At 48.5% G+C, this 18,958-nt stretch overlaps 1 protein-coding gene across 2 annotated transcripts in view; it reads right to left on the bottom strand.

The window, feature by feature from the left end:
- Positions 1 to 144: 144 nt before the first annotated feature.
- The window catches only part of Nwd1 (NACHT and WD repeat domain containing 1), a 64,770-nt gene continuing 45,956 nt past the window's right edge, over positions 145 to 18,958 (bottom strand). Inside the window, exons 13-19 of one of the 2 annotated variants that reach the window (XM_021170706.2) lie at positions 18,325 to 18,597; positions 15,987 to 16,077; positions 11,199 to 11,353; positions 9,044 to 9,320; positions 6,232 to 6,782; positions 4,644 to 4,749; positions 145 to 2,648 (exon numbers count right to left, since the gene is read on the bottom strand). In XM_021170706.2, coding sequence (XP_021026365.1) covers positions 2,350 to 2,648; positions 4,644 to 4,749; positions 6,232 to 6,782; positions 9,044 to 9,320; positions 11,199 to 11,353; positions 15,987 to 16,077; positions 18,325 to 18,597 — 1,752 coding nt within the window. In that variant the 3' untranslated portion in view covers positions 145 to 2,349. The remainder of the gene's footprint in view (positions 2,649 to 4,643; positions 4,750 to 6,231; positions 6,783 to 9,043; positions 9,321 to 11,198; positions 11,354 to 15,986; positions 16,078 to 18,324; positions 18,598 to 18,958) is intronic. The other variant, XM_021170707.2, reaches the window with a different exon arrangement.

The following is an 18,958-nucleotide window of genomic DNA, read 5'->3' as shown; positions in this document are numbered from 1 at the left end:
CTCTGCCTCTGCCTCTGCCTCTGCCTCTGCCTCTGCCTCTGCCTCTGCCTCTGCCTCTGCCTCTGCCTCAAGTGCTAGGATTAAAGGTGTACACAACCTCTGTTTGCCATGACTAGTAATTTTTTTTTAAAATAAAATTTGACACTAACATTTTCAGAATTGCTAAAGCATGCATTGGAATCCTTATTTGGGAAATAACTGAGCAAGGTATCTTCAAAGGCCTCATTTTGAAGCTGGAATGTAACTGACTGAGCAGTAAAGCCCCTTCCTGGATTCCCCCAGTGAGGGCTCGGGGTATGGCTTAAGATATAGCACTTGCCTTCAAGTCCTGGTTCTGTATCCAACACAGAAAAACAAGCTGTTTCTACTGCTGCTTTCGCTGAGTCTGTCTAGTGTCCCATGGAGTGAAGGGGGCCTCTCACCTCTAAGGTCTGACTGTAGCAAGGCTCCAGGCACAAGACAGGCTCACTAGATGGCTGTGAGCACTGTGGAGAAAGCCATTTCAAGGCAAAGGGTCTGGCAGCAAAGCAGGTAGATGCTAGCATGTCCTGATGTGTCAGGGAACTGAGTGAGCCAAGCATCTTAGCTGGGCACAGTGGTTATAGTTGTCCAAGCAGGAAATGGAGGCAGGAGGATAAGACTATGCCAGCACTTTTGGCTACACATGGAGGCTGGTGTAGGCATCATGAGTGTTCATGTGTGCCTGAACACCCATGTGGGTACATGTGATTTGTATTTGAAGACATGAGGTTGAGTCAGGAATAATCATTGACTTCTCTTCTACCTTATTCATTGTGGCAGGGTCTCTTAATCAAACCCAGAGCTCACAGATGTGTCTAGCTAGCTAGCCAGAATGCTCAGGATCCTCTGTGACCTTATTAGCTTTAACTGTCAACTTCACATAGCCTAGAGTCACCTGAGAAGCGAGTCTTAATTGAAAAGTTGCCCAGGTCAGACTGGTCTGTGGGCCTGTCCATGGGGCATTGTCTTGACTGCTAGCTGATGGAGGAGGGAGCCCACCGTGAGTGGCACCACTCCCTGGGCAAGTGGTTCTGGGGCTTATGAAAAAGCTTAGCTAGTCAGGAGAAAGGCAGAAACTACATCCTCTGTGGTTCAGGCTTGTGTCGTGAGTGAGAATGGCTCCCAGAGGCATATATATTTGAGTGTCTGGTCACCGGAGAGGGAACTGTTTAAAAGGATTCTCATGATGTATCTTTCAGCTATTCCTGCAGCACCATGCCTGCCATGTGTGCCACCAGGCTCCCTGTCGTGATGACAGTGGACTAAGCCTTTGAAACTATAAACAGTCCTCCCAACCCCATTAACTGCTTTGCCATGGTCATGGTGTCTCTTGACCATCACTAATTGATAGTGATGAGACACTGCTGTATGTCCATGCTGAGTGAGTCCCCTAGTCAGAGGTCATGCTGTGTGCAATAGCCAGCAGACTTGCCTTCAGTTCCTGCTTGAGTTTCTTCCCTGACTTCCCTAAGTGAAGAACTGGGTGTGTGACCTGGGGGTGAAAGCCAGATGAACCATTTCCTCCTCTAAGTTGCTTTTGGTCGAGTTTTTCAGTCACAGCAGTGGAAGAAACAAAAATAGCCTGTTTCCTGGGGCTAGGCTTGCAGGTTGGTGACAGTGTGTACAATGTTCTTGTATTCTGGGATGCAAGGTGATTTAAGCCCTGAGCCAGCACCAGTCTTTTCTCTCTACATAGCTCTGGCTGTCCTGAAACTTACTATGTAACCTAAGGCTGGCCTCAAACTCACAGGAATCCTCCTGCCTCTGCCTCCTGAGTGCTAGGATTGAAAGCTATGCCACCACCTGATCCTAGGAGGATTTTTTTTTACACACCATTTTGAGTCTCACAGCAGGAGCTGCAGACAGGCTAACTATGCTGTGTGTTTAACTATGCTGTGTGTGGCTTTGCAGTATGGATTATGGGCTATTACTGGAGGCTCACTGCTATGAAGACAGGACAGCACCCATCACATCCCAACAGTCTTTCACTCTCCACCACATAACACTTTGACAAGGTCACTCTTGGTCCCTACAATGATTTCAGATCCTCTCCGAGCTAGTAACTGGCTCAGGGATAAGAGTTGCATCAGTACAACTAAGAGGCAGAGCCAAGGCTTTGATCCAAGTTCTTAGAGTAAGGTGGGAGGTACAGGCTGCTGCTCACCTGAAGGAAGTAGGCCTTCAGAGCCCATGGAAAAAGCTATGAGGAAAAATGGAAGATGGTTGAGGGGAAGGGGGGTTGTCCACATGGCACCAGCAGAGAGAGTCAGTTGGCTTCAACCAGGAGAGCCATGGCTAAGTCACTGAAGCCCCTGCCTTGGTAGGCTTTCAGAGTATGAGGCAGACCTGTGAGCGTTTATTTGACTTTGATTCCTTTCCCTCTACGGCCACTGGTTCTGCATCCTGGGAGGCCTCTGCTGCAGCCAGTTCTTCCCTCTGCCTGGTCTTTACCAGCCACACTGCCTTCTTGAAGTTCTTGAGAGGGTCTTGCTGGGAGACTCTGACTGATGGGCACTGGAAGCGGTCACGGATGAGATAGCCGTGGCTTGTGGGGGCCATGAAGCCGTTGGAGGTAGGGATGATTCGGTTGATCACAGCATGAACAAACTGGACAGCCAAAAGAGTGCCTGTGACCAGGAAAGGGCAAGCCATGAGAAAATGGGGCCCAGAGATGGAAGGACATTGCAGCTGGTAATGTGCTTGGCCTGCAAACACAGGGCCTGGATTTGATCCCTTAGCACACATGCATGTGGAGGTGCACACTGGCAGTCCCAGTGCTCTGGAGGCAGACATGGATGCTCCCTGGGGCTCCCTAGTCATTGGGCTCAAAGTCCATCATCTCCAGCACATGATTACCATCCATAGTATATGGGTACATATCCACCCTCATGGAGACCCAGGGAAGAAGGCTGTTCTGTCTCCAAAGGGGTCTACAGACCATGTGAGGAGAGTGCTATGGCAGCAGGCCATCAGGTCCTGCAGACACCTCCTAAGCTGAGGGGCCCAGCTAAAGGCAGAAACAGGACCAGTAAGACCCAAGGTGACTCTTTTCCCTTCAGATCAGAGCTTGGTCCTGGGAAAGAGCCCAGTAGGCATGCCAGTTAAGGTTTTGGTTTTTTGGGTTTTTTTTTTGTTTTGTTTTGTTTTGTTTTTTGCCAACTTGTCATCAGTTTGGGTCATCTGGGAAGGAGCCTCAGTGAAGAAAATCCCATCTGATTGACCTGTGGGGTGGCTACAACTCATCTGTGCCACAGCTGATGGTCCTGGGATCTATAAGGCAGCAGGCTGAGCAAGCCATGATAGCAAATCAATAAGTAGCATCCTTCATGGCCTCTGCTTCAGTTCCTGACCCAACTTTCCTGAGCGATGGACTACAACCTCTAAGCCAAATGAACCCGTTTCTATCCAAGTTGCTTTTGGTCGGGACATTTATACAATAGAAAAGCAAACTGTAGGTAAAAGGCATGCCACTCAAGCTTCTGGACTTGATTCTGGATCCCTAGCACCTACACAAAAGCCAGGTGGGTGCAGCAGCATGGATCTATGATCCCTAACACTGTCAGGGGTGGGTCCCCAGGGTCATGGCCTGTCAGCCTTGCTGAATAGGTGAGCCGTATCTCAAAAAATAACTTGGAGGGCTAGGCGTGGTGTTGCCCTCCTTTAATCCCAGCACTCTAGAAGCAGAAGCAGGCAGGTCTTTGTGAGTTCAAGGCCAGTCTGATCTACAGAGTGAATTCTGCAGCCAGTCTTTGTTACTTTATGGGTTCTTATTTTTCCCCACCCTTTATCATTTCACCCCCTAATACAGATAGGAGAGAAAGAAGGATAGAGGGGGTAGGACAAGAGCAGGGAGGAAGAGAGGGAGAGAGAAGAAGACAGGGGGGAAGGGAGCAAGAAATCAATCCCTGAATGTAGTTTCTTCTTTGAGCATGACCACTAACAGATCGAAACCAACCCCCTTGAACAACCACCAACCCCACCTATTGGGGCCCTAACATTTATACACCCTCTGAAAAGTTCCCAAAATTCCAAATGTCACACAATCGCTGAAACTATCTGCAGTTGGCAATATAATGCCTCTGCTGGAGCATAAGGCAAATCATAGTCAGCTGCTGCAGACAGTCCGAAGCAGCCCCACATCTCTACACATGGAGTTAAAATGATATACCATCTGTGTTTTTAAAAGAAACCAAAATTCCAGAATTCTTACTACAAGTTCCATGACAACCTAGGATACAAAATGAGAGATCCTGTCTCAAAACAAACAGAGGCAGGAGGATCTCTGAATTCAAGGTCAGCCTGGTCTACAGAACCAGTTCCAGGACAACTAGGCTACACAGTGAAACCCTGTCTTGATAAAAACCAAAACCAACCAACCAACCAACAAACCAAGCACATACACAACCACCCTACCTGAAATAACACAGAGACTGACTGAAGAAAATACTCAACCTCTACCCTACCTATGTGCACATGTCCAGATACACCTCTATGTACTTGTATTGTTGCATAAGCAGAGAGAAAGAGAGAGAGAGAGAGAGAGAGAGAGAGAGAGAGAGAGAGAGAGAGAGAGAAATAATAGGTTTCCACATAGCTCAGTTTCACCCTACACGACCACTCACCATCCACCGTGCTCCAGGCAGTGACAGAGCGGTCCTCCATGCCTGCAAATACATGCTTGTCATCCCTGGAGAAGCAGGCACACCGTACCCCTCTGCAGCAGGAGTTCTGTGAAAACAGGTTGTTTGTGGTGCTTTGCATGATAAATGTCCCCCTGGCTCTGGCGGCATTTGTGGTTATTGTTTTGTACATGTATTTGATTTATTTATTGGGGGTGGTGAGCTGCATGTCACGGTGTTATGTGCAGGTCAGAGGACACTTGGAACACTTGGGGCTCCCCTTACAGTGTTTTTAGAGGGGATGGAACTCAGGCCCCCTCAGGCTTGGCCACAAATGCCTTTATCCACTGAGCCCTCTCACTTGCCTGACATCACCTGTTTTAACCCTTGGTCCCCAGTTGGTACTGATATTTAAGAAAACTGTGGAACCTTTACCACATTTGTCCTCCTTGAAAACAGTTGGTCACTGTGGGCTTCGGGCTTTGTAGACTGGCCTACATCTGTTCACTCTCTGCTTCCTGATCCAGGTGTCAGGTGTGAGGAGTCCAGGCTGCACTCTCTGCCCCTGTGAGGCCATCTGCCACTGTACCTTCCATCACCTTAGGGTGTATCTCCTCTACATAAACCCTCCCTCCCTTCAGTTGTCCCACCACCCTGCCAGAGATTTAGTAACAAATTAATCAACACACTGTGTGATCCAGTGTCCACACTGAGATATTCACCTGTCCACCACCCCAACCTGGGCTCCACTGGAGGCAGAGCAGAACAAACCCCAGAGAGATGGACAAATAAACTTTCCAAGGAGCAAGATCTGTCTTCATGAAGGTGACAGCACCAGGGCTATTGGATTGAAAAACCAGTGCATAAGCATGTGTGTACATACAAGCACACATGTGTGCATTCATGGGTATGTATGTGTACTTGTGTGTGCGCGTATGGAGTATTTGTGTGCCTGTGTATGCATGCATGCACAGTGTGAGAGTGCGCATGTATTTGTATGTGTACACATGTGTGCAAGCGAGTGTTTGTGTGTGTGTTTGTGTGCATGTGTTTGCATGTATGTTTGTATGTCTGTATGCATGCACACAGGAGTGTGTGTATGAGTGGGGTGTGTGTGTGTGTGTGTGTGTGTGTGCTGCATCTGGAGCTGGAGGACAGCCTTGTTAGGAATGCCTTCCTCCTTATTTGAGACTGGGTATCTCTCATTGGCTTAGTGCTCACCCATTAAGCTAGCCAGATTTTCCTTTGTTACATTGAAACAAGAGCAGATTGTGTAGCTCAGGCTATCTCAGATGTGATCCCAAGCTTCCAAGTAAAAAAAGAAGGCATGCTTACAATCCCAGCTTTGGGTAGATGTGGACAGGAGCACCCTGTCCCCTGGCCTAATGGGAGGACCCCAGGCTCCAGTGAGAGACTCTGGCCCCCAACCAGGATAAGGAATGACATCTTAAATTGAGCTCTATCCACCACACACATTACAAAAATGTACACTCACAACTTGAAGCAGTGCACACACACAAAGAAAGCAAGGAGTAAGGGAAAAAATTACAGAAGGAACCCAGCATGGGTGTCAATGGTCCAGGCCACCCACCTCATAGCTCATCTCGAACATCCCCCTGCAAGCCTGCAGGTCCCAGAGGCACAGCAGTGCATCTTCAGCCCCGCTCACTGCTAGCTGCTCACCGTGGCTGACCTCTACACAGCTCACCCTGCTCCCATGAGCCTCCAGAGGGAACACTTTAGAGCATGCACAGTCGTACAGGAAGAGGCTGCCATCGCTCATGCCGTAGACCACACGATAGTCAGCCAGGACAGCCACACTCACTATGGTCTCAGGCAGCTGGGTGTAAAAGGTGTAGGTGGGGCCTTCAATGGCAGGACATGGGTCCCCAGGGCTGATGTCAAGCACCAGGACAATGTTGTCATAGGCAATGGCCAGACGATTCTCACTCTTGCTCAGGGACATGCAGTTGACAGCTTTGCGTGCCTCAGGTGGGGGGATGCACAGCACATCTTGCCTGGAATTCAGGGGGAACACAAGCACGATCCCAGAAACCAGGCCTGTGAAGAGGAGCTTGGCCTGCTCAGCCACCTCCAGACAGCGGACCTCATTGGATGTGTCCAGGCAATCTTGCTCCTCACCTGTGCAGGGAGAAGAGAGTCAAGGGTTGGCCAGCTAGTTTTCTCAGTTTTTAAAAAATTACTATTATTTATATGTATGTGAAGGTCAGAAGATAATTTGTGGGAATCCGTTCTCCTAGGGCTTGAACTCATGGCTTCAGGCTGGGCTGGCCTTAAGCTTTCTTAGTTTAATGATTTTAGTTTCTGACCCCTAAGGTTCAACTTGAATGGTGTAAAGTTTCCTGACTCCACCCAAAGCTGGAAACAGCTCCTGTACCCATGTGCATTTTCAATGTGAGGTAAATGGAACATGTGAGGTAAATGGAAGCTGGGACTTGAGACATGGTCAGTAGGCACTTGGGGCAGGGGTGGGACCTTTAGCTCCCACAGGCTGGACAGGCACAGGAAGCTCCTTGTTTCCTGGAGGGGTAATTATGCTCAGCAGGAGATGATGGCAGAACCAGGGTTTGTGCATGTTTCATAAGACTACACAGTTGACCTGGCCCAGCTCAGGAACTGTAGACCCTGAGGAATAGCAGCCCTTACCCCTGCTGGGCCAGCACAGGGGCTACTGTCTCCAGCATCCCCCACTGTATCCTTGACTGGCCCTGGGTTTAATTTTGAGGCAGGATGTCATGATGCTATTCCATATTGAAACATTCCCTTCTGATAGGAGAATGGAGATGCCTCGAGCTGTGAGCTGCCTGCAAAGGATTCACAGAGCTCCAGGGAGTGGCTGGGAGCTAGATGGGATTTGGGGTGATGCAGCTGGCTTTAGACCTCCCATCCCCCACCCATGTTCCTGTAACTCCAGCAGACTCTTTGGTCTTCCCAGATCAACTCCAATACACTTTTTTTGATATAGTTGCCCTTTCTATCTGGGATGAACAAAAATAGATGCCCAGGAAAAGTCAGGCAACATAGGCCCTCCCTGATACCCAAGCTGATCTCCAGCTCTTTATTCTCCTGCCTCAGCTTCTCCAGTAACTGTGATTACAGCCTGGTTTGTGACAAGTCCGGTTTGCATCTTATCTAATTAAAATGAAAATGTCCTCATCCCACCATCTAGTCTAACCCTGGCACATGTGTCCCAGTTACATACTTCCTCCTCTCTGTCACATCCTGTAATTATAGGCTGAATGTTTGAGTCCCCCACACCTCACCACAGTTGTTGAATTCCATCTCGGGCCTGGAGAGATGGTTCAGTGGTTAAGGGACCTGGGCTCAATTCCCAGCACCCACATTACAGCCAGCTCACGGTCACCTGGGCTTCCAGCAGCAGGGAATCTGACATGCTCTTTAGAGTTAGTTCCTCATGCACCAGGCACACAAATGGACCATATACATACATGCAGGCAGAACACTTATACACACAAGAATAAAAATAAAAATAAATTAAGAAAGAAATTCCATTTACAATATGATGATATTGGGAGGTGTGGTCTTGGTAATTGATTAGATTTCTGGGGTGGATCTCTCAGAAAAGAAGTTAGTGCCCGTATTTAAAAGCAAAAACAAAAAACCCAGAGCATTGCCTTTTGAGCCAATCATGTGCAGACACTACAAAAGGACATCTATGAACCAAAAGTGAGCACTCACCAGACCTCAGACTCTCTAAGCACCTCTTTCCTGGAGTTCTTGTCATGCATGTTTGTGTGTGCACACTGAAGAGTAATAATGGGATTCTTCAAGTGCTTTCAACCTCTTTGTAAATGTGTGTGTGCTGTGTGCATGTTCACATGAACATGGGTGCAGGTGTGTTCATATTCACATGAGTGTGAGGACAGGTGTGTTCATATTCACATGAATGTGAGTGTGCGTGTGTTTATGTCCACATGCTCATAGCAGGGGGTTGTTGTGTCTGTGTGAGTGTGGCTGAAGTTGGGAGTCTTCCTCAGTAGTTTCCCACCTTATTCCCCAAGGCAGGGTTTCTTGATTGAACCTAGAGCTAGTGAAGTTACCCAGCTTGCTCTGGGGACTCCCTGTCTCTGCCTTCCAACTGCTGGGATTAGAACCTAGCATTTACATGGAAGTGAGGATCGGAACTCAGGTCTAATGCTCACACACAAGCACTTTACCCACCGAGTCATCTCCCTGGTTGGTACCTTCTGGCTTTTGAGACAGTTTGTAGTTTTATCTTGAACTCTTGACCTTTTTAGGTTTATTACCCAGACTGAGTCAAATCCTGGCCCTCATTTGGACTTCTGCCTCCAGAACTGTAAATCTAGTGTGCACAGTAATTTCAGATCTTATTATACAGACTCTAGTCATCTCTCACAAACCTTCTGCCAAGTCCCAAATTGTGACTTTGTTTTTGTCCCCAACCTTAGGGAAGTAGACATAGCTGCCATGGTGGGACACTGCAGCGAGGCCGGTGCGGTCCAGAAATGGAGTCGGAGACTGCAGCTTCTTAGTGGACTTGAGATCCCAGACCTTGAAAGATGAAGACTTCTGGGATGCAGACACCACCAGAGTCCCACCCCGGACCAGCAGACTCACAGGGGCGCCCATGCCCTCAAGGACATTCAGCAGGGTCCCCTGTTCTGACAAACTCCACACCTGAGGTGGGGGGGACAGAAAAGAAGGACAGGTCTGCCCTGGGTGCATGCTTTGGCTGCTCATCAGCCTCTGCTAAATGTGGAGCCTCTGGCTCCACGGCCCTCACCATCCCTGACATTGAAGACCTCCTGGGGCCTCAGCATTCTCACATGATGTCCTGTGGAGCCCAGTGGTGGTGCATGCCTTTAATCCCAGCACTTGGGAGGCAGAGGCAGGCAGATTTCTGAGTTTGAGGCCAGCCTATTCTACAGAGTGAGTTCCAGGACAGCCAGGGCTATACAGAGAAACCCTGTCTCAAACAAACAAACAAACAAAAAAGATGTCCTGTGGAACTCCAGCAATCAGGGTTGGTGCTTGGGGGTGGGGGGACGACCTTGCAGGACCTCTCAGAGGTCTGTAGCAGCAAGCTATCTTCATAGAAATCCTAAGTACTGGCCTGTACTCATAGGTACATGGTAGAATTCTGCAGGAGCTAGATGAGATTATAGTGTGCGTGCGTGCACACGTGTAGGCACATGACTTAGTTAGCTACTATGAGTACAAGCACAAGCTGCTCTTACAGAGAATCCCGTTCAGTTCCCAGAACCCACGTGATTGCTCATAGCCACCTATAACTCCAGCTCCTATGAATGTACTCTACTATCACCAAGGGCACTGGGCATGTGCATGGTGCCCAGACAGACATGTGGGCAAGGTGCTCATCCACATAAAATAATAATAACAAGAACAGTGATAAAAAGTTTCTGATGGAAAAACTATATCATTGTGTGAACATGTCACGTTAGTGGATCCACAGATATGTGTTCTTGAATTGCCTCCATTTTTTTTTTTTTTGAAACAAGCTCTCGTGCTGTCCAGATGATCCTTGAACTTGCCATGTAGCTGAGGCAGGCTGGAACCAGCACAACCAGCTTCATCTCCTCACCTGGGTGTACTTTCACACCAGGGTTCCTGGGTTGGACCATTGGTCCCAGGTGTCATAAGAGATGATGAGACATTAAAAGGCAGAGACTAGTAGAAGGCAATGGAGTTGTGTGGGCTGACATCCTAGGAAAGGATTAAGTAGTTGAATGTGGTTGAGCACACCAAGAAGGTGGAGGGTGAAGCATAAAATCTCTTAAGGTCAACTCGGCTCCATAGCATTTTTGAGGCTAGCCTGGGCTACATGAGACCCTGTTTCCAAAAATGAAGGGGAGGGGATTAAGTAGTTGTTATGGGACTCAACTTAGTCCCAGGAGAGGGGCTTGTCACAGGCAGGCAGGGCTGCTCCCTGCTCTCTGGCCTCCTACTCCTAAGTGTGACCACTCCTTCCTTCACAGTAGCTCACATCATTTGTCCTGATGTGCTGTAGACATGATGTGCTGGTACCCTTCTGTACAGTCAAGTCAACTTCCAAAAAGTGTGGGCTAGATAAACCTTTCTTCTTTATATAGTTTCTAGCCTCAGGAATATCATTATAGTAACAGAAAATGCAACCCTAATATTGGCATATATGCATACTACCTATAATAAATAAATGTTTCTACCTAAATGAGCTCTGTTGGTTCTCAAGATTCTCTAAGATTGTAGAGAAGTCTTGAGAGCAAGATTCTGGGAACCCACAGTCCTTACCTTCATGTTCTCACCAGCATTGACAGCAGGTACTCCCCGCCCTTGTGGCCCTGGAGGCCTCCATCCTGAGTTTTCAGTTCTGGTTGGAATGCTGCCTGCTTTGTGAAACATTCCAGGTCTGCTACTGGGTGGAGGAGGCCAGCATCCCGCATATTCCCTCTAAACTCCCCTGACTGGGTCTGAGTTCATCTGGTTTCTGTGTGGAATGTACTTAGTAGGTGTAAGGGATTCAGAGCTCTGAGGTTGGGATCCTGAATCCACCCTCACCTGGATAAGTGCATCCCGGGACCCTGTGATGATCAGATTGTTCTCAGGACCCAAGACTGCTGTCTCCACCATGTCCTCGTGTTCCAGATCCGAAGCCATGAACCGGTGGAAGCCTTGCGAGTCAGCCAAGAAAATCCGCACAAATCTTCCAAAGCCTGTGGTGCCGCAGGACCCAGTTAGGCTTCTGAGCCTGGCAGAGCCTGAGAGCAGTTACTCAACCCATGGGGCCTTCCAGACCACCTACTGTGTCTCAATGGAGGGGTGAAGAAAGGCCAGGGGTGGGGGGCATGGCTCCACATCAAACAGCAGATGTGTGTGGGAGGTAACAGTCACTGAGCTGTAGGGAAACTCATGAAAGTCCCTCTTATCACAATGAACTGAGCTCCCTCAGGGTCCAACACCAGTGATTGGGAACTGGTGTTCAAATGCTCCAGCTCATGGCATTTACTTTCTCTAGCTTAAAAAGATTATTACATTCTATTTAGTTATTGTGTGTGTGTGTGCGTGTGCGTGCGCACGTGCGTGCACGATTCACTATTGTGCACATGTGGAGGTCAGAGGACAACCTGTGAGAATCATATCTCTCCTTCTACCACTTGAGTTCTAGGAATCAAACTCAGCTCATTAGGTTTAGCAGCAAGCCTCTTTACCCACTGAACTCTCTCACTGGCCCTATTCTCTGAGTGTGTGCATGTGTGTGTGTGCTCTCTCTCTTGTACGTAGGCGAACGCTCAGAGGACACAGGAGGTCACTGGGTGTCCTTTCTCATTCCCACATTCCCATGAGCCTAGGCTAGCCCCACTAGTCTCCTGTCTCTCCTCCCCACAGCAGGCACACCTGCAACTCTACCCCAACTTTTACAGACTGGAGATTGACGTTTGCACAGAGAATGTTTTTACCCATGGAATTATTCCTCAGCCCTAGCTTCCCTATCTATACATAAGAATACAGAGTGTGGAGTCCAAGACTGGCAAGGGAGAGCAGTGGAATCAGTGTGTGCTTATCACTGAGGACAGTTCCAACACACACACACAAAACACAGGCCACAAACACACATACACAACACAGACCATACACACACACACCACACAACACAGACCACACACAACACAGATCACACACACACACAACACACACATACACACACACACCCCCCAAATACACACATACATGACTCCATGCAAAGGCTTCACTGTAGGATTCCTGGATGTGTGCCTCTTGAACAACCCCCTACCACCACCTCCACACCCAGACGGAGATGAGCCAATATTTTTGCTGTTTGTTTGTTTTAAAGACATGACGTCCACCTTTAATCCCAGCACTCGGGAGGCAGAGGCAGGAGGATCTCTGAGTTCGAGGCCAGCTTGATCTACAGAGTGAGTACCAGGACAGTCAGGGCTACACAGAGAAACCTGTCTCGAAAAACCAAAACCAAAATCAATCAAACAAAAAAAGACATGGTGTCTTGCAGCTCAGGCTAACTTCAAACTACTATGTAGCCAAGAATGATTCTGAGCTCCAAGTCCTCCTGCCTCTACCTTCCAAGTGCTGGGATGACAGCCATGCACCACTCTGCCTACTTTATGTGGTGCTGGGGATGGAACCCAGGACTTCCTGCATGCTAGGCAAGCACTCTAACATGAACCATAAGCACTCCACCTACTGAAATTCAAGCATGCCGCCAAAACTAGATACAAACACTTTACTTACTGAGCTATAAGTACTCTATCAACTAAGTCCAAACATTCTACACTCCATACCCTCTGCGGAATTCTCTCTATCCTAGGATCCTTGAATGCTGGTCTCCCAAGAAAGAATGTTTTGGGATTCTACCTGGTGAAATACATCATGACGTTCACCATATTTGCAGTCTAATCTTGGGCACTAAGTAAATGACCCTTTGGGATCCACAAGATGGCTCTGCGGTTAAAGGCACTTGCCACCAAGCCTAATGAACTGAGTCCCATCCCTGGGATTCACATGGGAGAGGGGGAGAACAGGCTCTCTGAAATTGTCCTCTGACCTCACCCAAGCACACACCCCTCAAACACAGTCAGTCGAAGTCAAAGGTGCAACCAGCAGGCCTGAGCCCCACACCCAGCCCTGTGCTACCTTAGCCCTGGCCTGGTTCTGCAGACAAGCTTTCTCCGCCCTTATCTTAGAGCTTCCTCCCTATTAATGATGGTCTTTGTGTATCTCGGGTGTTTTTCACAGTAACAAAGTAAGTTCCCGTGGGAGTTTGGGACAGACTCCATTGCATCTTAGGAGGGGCTGGAGACCAAGGTCAGCCTCATAGGCAGTCGTCAATGCCAATGTGACCAACTCTGGGCAGCAAACTCACTATCAGAGAGAGTGCTTCTGGTTGCGGGTGCAACACACACACTGCTGGGAGGCAGCATCTATCCCTGGCACCACACTGCGAAAGGAGAAGCAGAAATCCCCGCCTGTGTTTGTATGTATATGTATGTAGGGGCACACACAGACACACACGCACACATGAATTGTCATGTACACCTGTGCCAAGGCTGTAGTGGTTGTCATTGAGGTGGGGTGTCTCACTGAACCTGGGAGCTCGGCATCTCGACTACCCTAGTAGCATCTGCCTGTCTCCATTGTCCCAGCACTGGCCTAAAACCTTGTGTACTTGGGGCTGGAGAGGTGGCTCAGTGGTTAAGAGCACTGGCTGTTCTTCCAGAGGTCCTGAGTTCAGTTCCTAGCACCATGTGGTGACTCACAACCAACCATCTATAATGCCCTCTATTGGCATATAGATGTGCATTGTAGCAGAACACTCACACATTAATAAAATAAAATAAAATAAAATAAAATACCAAAACCTTGTACTTGCTAGTAATCAAGTTACCCCCGGAGCCATCTCCTAGACCTACCTGAATTTTTGAGACAGGGTCTCTCACAGGCCTGGGGCCCATGATTAACTAAGCTGACTGACAGTGAGGGCAGAGTGACTAGTGTTTCACAGAACTGATCATCTCAGGGGTAACACCCTACAACTCTATTCACCACCCTTGAGAACTAATGACTGCTGATACTACCCAAGTCAGGGTCAGACCAGTTCCCTCTGCAATAGTCAGGTCCCTTCAAACTGAGAGTGAGAAATAGCATGGCATGCTGCTTCCCAGGATCCTGGTGCACACTGTACCTGAGAGCCAATCTGGCACACGTTGAGTGTGCCTCAGTCATCACCTCAGCTTAAATTCGTGTGTGTCAGCTTGTCTTTCCTCCTGTCATCCCTCCTTCCTGTGACAAGCCTGCCACCTGCACAACTGACACCCCATGGAAGCAGGACAGGGGTCTGTATCACACTCAGGCCGCTGCTGCAGTGTGGCCACCATCATCAGTCTATCATAGGGCAGCTCTGGACCACCTGCTGCTCCTTTTTACATCTATGTGTGTTTTGCTGCATGTGTGTCTATGCACCACCTGAGTACTTAGCCTTTAGAGTCCAGAAAGGGGTGCCAGCGTCCCTGTAACTAGAGTTACACGAGGTTGTGCACTGCTCTGTGGGTGCTGGGAACTGAACCTGGGTCCTCTGCAAAAGTAGCCGGTGCTCTCAACTGTTATTTTGAAAACTTGGTACAACAACAACAAAGAAAAATCACCCATTTACAATATTTAGATTGATTTCATATTAAATTTCTGGACATATTGAATAAAATAGTCTATGTGATTAATATGGATTGATTAATATGGGTTGACTTAACTAATTGATTGTTCATTTAAAATTGCTATTTTGATTAATATTAATTTAAATAAGTAACAATTAGTTAAAAGATGGCTCGGCAGTTAAGAGCTTGAGCTGAGAACCCAGTGGCAGCTCCAGGGGAATCTGTTGCCTGTTTGGGTACCCATGCCCATAACATACATATGCACACACAATTAAAGATAATAAAATAAAACTTAAAAGCATTTAAAAATCTCAAGAGGTGATTACATGTGTGTATGGTGCATAGTGGTTATATGTGTGTAAGGTCACAGTAATTACAGATGTGCATGTGGTTACAAGTGTGTTATGCATGGCATATGGTGGCTACAGGTGTATGGGGAATAGAGGTATGTAGGGTATATGGTGGGTACCAGTGTGTATGGTGGGTAGGGGTGTGCATGCTGTGTGGTGGATAGGGGTGAGTATGGTGTGTAGTGGATAGGGGTGTGTATGCTGTGTGGTGGGTAGGGGTGTGTATGGTGTGTAGTGGGTAGGGGTGTGTATGCTGTGTGGTGGGTAGGGGTGTGCATGCTGTGTGGTGAATAGGAGTGTGTATCATAGGTGATGAACTATCTTGTTAGTTCTATCATCTGTGGGAATGTGAACAGAACTAATAAGCTTCTCACTGAGTGCAGTGGTCAGTGGTGGAGACAGACAGGACTCATTCTCACTCACATGTGGATGTTAACAATGTTGATTTCAAAGGAGACAGAGGGGCTGAATGATGGCTCAGGGAGAAAAGCTGCCTGACCTGGCAACCCAAGTTCCAGGCCTAGGGCCTACAGGGTGAAAGGAGAGAGCCTGCACACACACACATACATACATACACACACACACACATGCACACACACGCACACTCATGCACACATACACACATGTACACACAAACACAGGCACACACACAGTGTGAAAATAGTTTATAAAGCAAAGGTGGAGAGAATAGCGGTAGGCACCATTGGGAAGGAAGAAGGGCACAGGGAGGCAGGGGACTAGTGCCAGGTCTCACCCAGCCTCCAGCCAAATCTTACTTCTTTTCTCTACCCTCAGTGAGAAACAAAAGCTACCTGCCACAAGAAGGGAATCGTCTTCAGAAACCACCAGGAACCCCACAGCGTCTGGGAGCTTCTCCAGCAGCCTGTCTTCTCCAGCGGAGACCTGTGTAGGGTAAGGTGATCATCAGACCAGGCAACTATGGGCTTCTGAGCAGGCATGTGACTTGCCCCCACAACTGGCTCTGTCAAACTGAGGGGTTCCTTAACCCCCAGTGCCTCCATTTCCCTACTAAGCAAGAGGTGACACCAGGTGACATCAGGTGACACCAGGTGACTCTTGACATCCAAGAGTGATGACTAAAGTATGTGTGGAATTGTTTGCACAGCCTGAGGTAACCACCGTTCTGCACAATGATGATAATGTGGTTGTAACTGTGCAGGCATCTGGAGGAACTCAGTGAGATAGACATGTGTTTGGAACAAACTAGACCAGGTGGCCCATGCCTGTCATTCCAGCCCCGAGTAGGTGGAGGGAGGAGGGTCAGGAGCTCAAGGTCACCGTAAGCTATAGAGAGAGTTGAGGCCAGCCTAGGCTCCATGAGACCCTGTCACAAAAATAGGTGACTAATGTCACCTGCACCTGCTGTTTGGAATTTCAGCTCTCCCAACAGTGGATAAACCTTTTTATTTATTTCTTCCTTCCTTCCTCTTTAAATATATTTTTAATTTATTTTGAGACAGGGTCTCACTGTGTAGCCCTGGCTGTCCTGGAACTCAGTATAGGAATCCAGGTTGCACCACCATGCCCAGTTCCTTATCTAACCTCTTGCGGTCATACCATCCATGTCCCCTGCTTCAAACACAACTATGTAGCCATTTGTGTTCACCTCTCTACACCCAGAGTGCTAGGCTGTGCTCTAACACAAAGGGGAGCAGGCACCCCCAAACACTGTTCCAACCCACACGACTTGAGCAAGGGTTTGTCTTGGCTTCTAGCCTCAGGCTGCACCCCTGCCCCTCCATAGGGAAGGCATGGCTACGTGGATGGTGCCTGTGCTTCATGAGTTGGTATCTTTTTGGTGGAGCGCAGAACCAGAAGTAGCTATACCTTCTAGCCCTGCTCCCAGTGACAAACTTGTAGCTGTGTCCAATGTGTGGAAGGCTCTACTGCCTTGCAATACAGCATCAGCAGCTGGGGACCAAGTGTTTAAACCTCATGGGCACATGGAGTCGGGGGATAAGTCACAACTAATCCACAATATGGAGCAGAGACTACTGCCATCCCTGCAGTGGGACAGCTCTGTGGTAACTGTTCACTGGGCCATCAATAGGAGGGATAAAGAATTTTGCTTACATATGTATACAGGTGCACTCAGAGGACAGAAGAGGGCACTGGGTTCACTGGAGCTCAGGAGGTGGAGAGCCACCCAGTGTGGGTTCTGGGAATTGAACTCAGGGCCTCCACAAGAGCAGCAAGCCACTCTTAACCACATCTCTAGCCCTTGTGGTGGTGTTAATGTTAACTTGACACAATGAAGAGCCCAGGGAGAGGTGTTAGTCAGGGATTATCTGGATCAGTCTGGCCTGTGGGCATCCGAGAGTGACTGTTAAATGCTGTGAGAAGACCTGCCCTTGACAAGGCCTGGGCAGACTGGATGAAGGGAAGGAACCTACGCTGGCACCTAGGCCTTCATCCTCAGGGCTTCTGCTCCTGACTGTGGCCATGTGTGATCAGCTGCTCCAAGTTCTTCCTCTTTACTTGTCTTCCATGACAGACTGTAACCCGGAACTGAGAGCTGACTAAACCTCTTTCTCCTCCAGTTGCTCTTGAAGGAGTTTTTCATCACAGCAACAGATATGGAAACTGGGCAGCCAAAATAAAGGCAAAGGCGGCTTTGCTCCTCTCAAGTTCTGAGATGTCTGTACACTGTGCGAGGTGTGCATGGAAGTCAGAGGTCAACTTAGTATCTCTCCTCCATAACTCCAACTTATTTTTTAATTATTCATTTTATTTTATATGTATGTGTATATCTACATGTATCTATATGTCACACGCATACAGTGCCAAGAGAGCCCTGAAGGGGATGTCAGACACCCTGGAACTGCAGTTAAAGTTTTTAGCCACCATGTAGGTGCTAAACTGAGTTCTCTGCAAAAGCATCTAGTGCTCTTCCCTGCAGAGTCCCCTCTGCAGTCCCTTGAGTTAGGGTCTCTCACCAAATCTGGAGCTTAGGGATTCTATTAGACTGCATTGCCAAGGTGCCCCAAGGATCCTTCTGACTGCCTCCCCAGAGCCAGAATATACATGTGTAGCCCACAAGCCTAGCTTTAATGGGTGATGGACATCTGAGCTCAGGTCCTTATGCTTGAGTAGCTGAGCTCTCTACCAGTCTGTGAGGAAGTCACTTACCAGGGCAATGGAGCCACTGCTGAAGCCAGTGACCAGCCTTGCCCGGGTCTGGATGGAGACGGCACAGGTGGGTGTCTCTTCTTTGATGCTGGACAACTGGTGTTTCTCCTGCAGTTTTCCCGTGGCTGAGCTCCACAGACTGACCTGGCCGCCCTTGGACAGGGCAAGCAGCAAACCCTGGGCAGCCAACAAAGCCACACAGACCCAGGGATCAGACACATCTCCTGTGATACAGAAGACCAGCTTCGAAGTTTCCAGATTCCACATGTTGATCTAGTGAAGTCATGAAGAGCAATAGAGACATCAGCATCAACAGGTGATACGGGCTGGGAGAGGGCTCAGGGGGTGGCACCCATGAAGCCCAGGGCTTTATCCCTTAAGCCAGGTAGCACAGAGCAAACCTATCCTCTAATGGGTGTTGGGGGGATCATGGTTATCCTTAGCTACATAGTGAGCTCAAGGTCAGCCTGGGCTACAAGAGACCCTGACACACAAAGTGAAAACAGACAAACAAGAATAAAATTTTAAAAATTTAAAAAGGAGCCGGGTGTGGTGGCGCACGCCTTTAATCCCAGCACTTGGGAGGCAGAGGCAGGTGGATTTCTGAGTTCGAGGCCAGCCTGGTCTACAAAGT

This window comes from Mus caroli, chromosome 8 (genome assembly GCF_900094665.2).
Source record: "Mus caroli chromosome 8, CAROLI_EIJ_v1.1, whole genome shotgun sequence".
NCBI lineage: Eukaryota > Metazoa > Chordata > Mammalia > Rodentia > Muridae > Mus > Mus caroli.
This window is presented reverse-complemented; position numbering and strand designations above follow the sequence as displayed.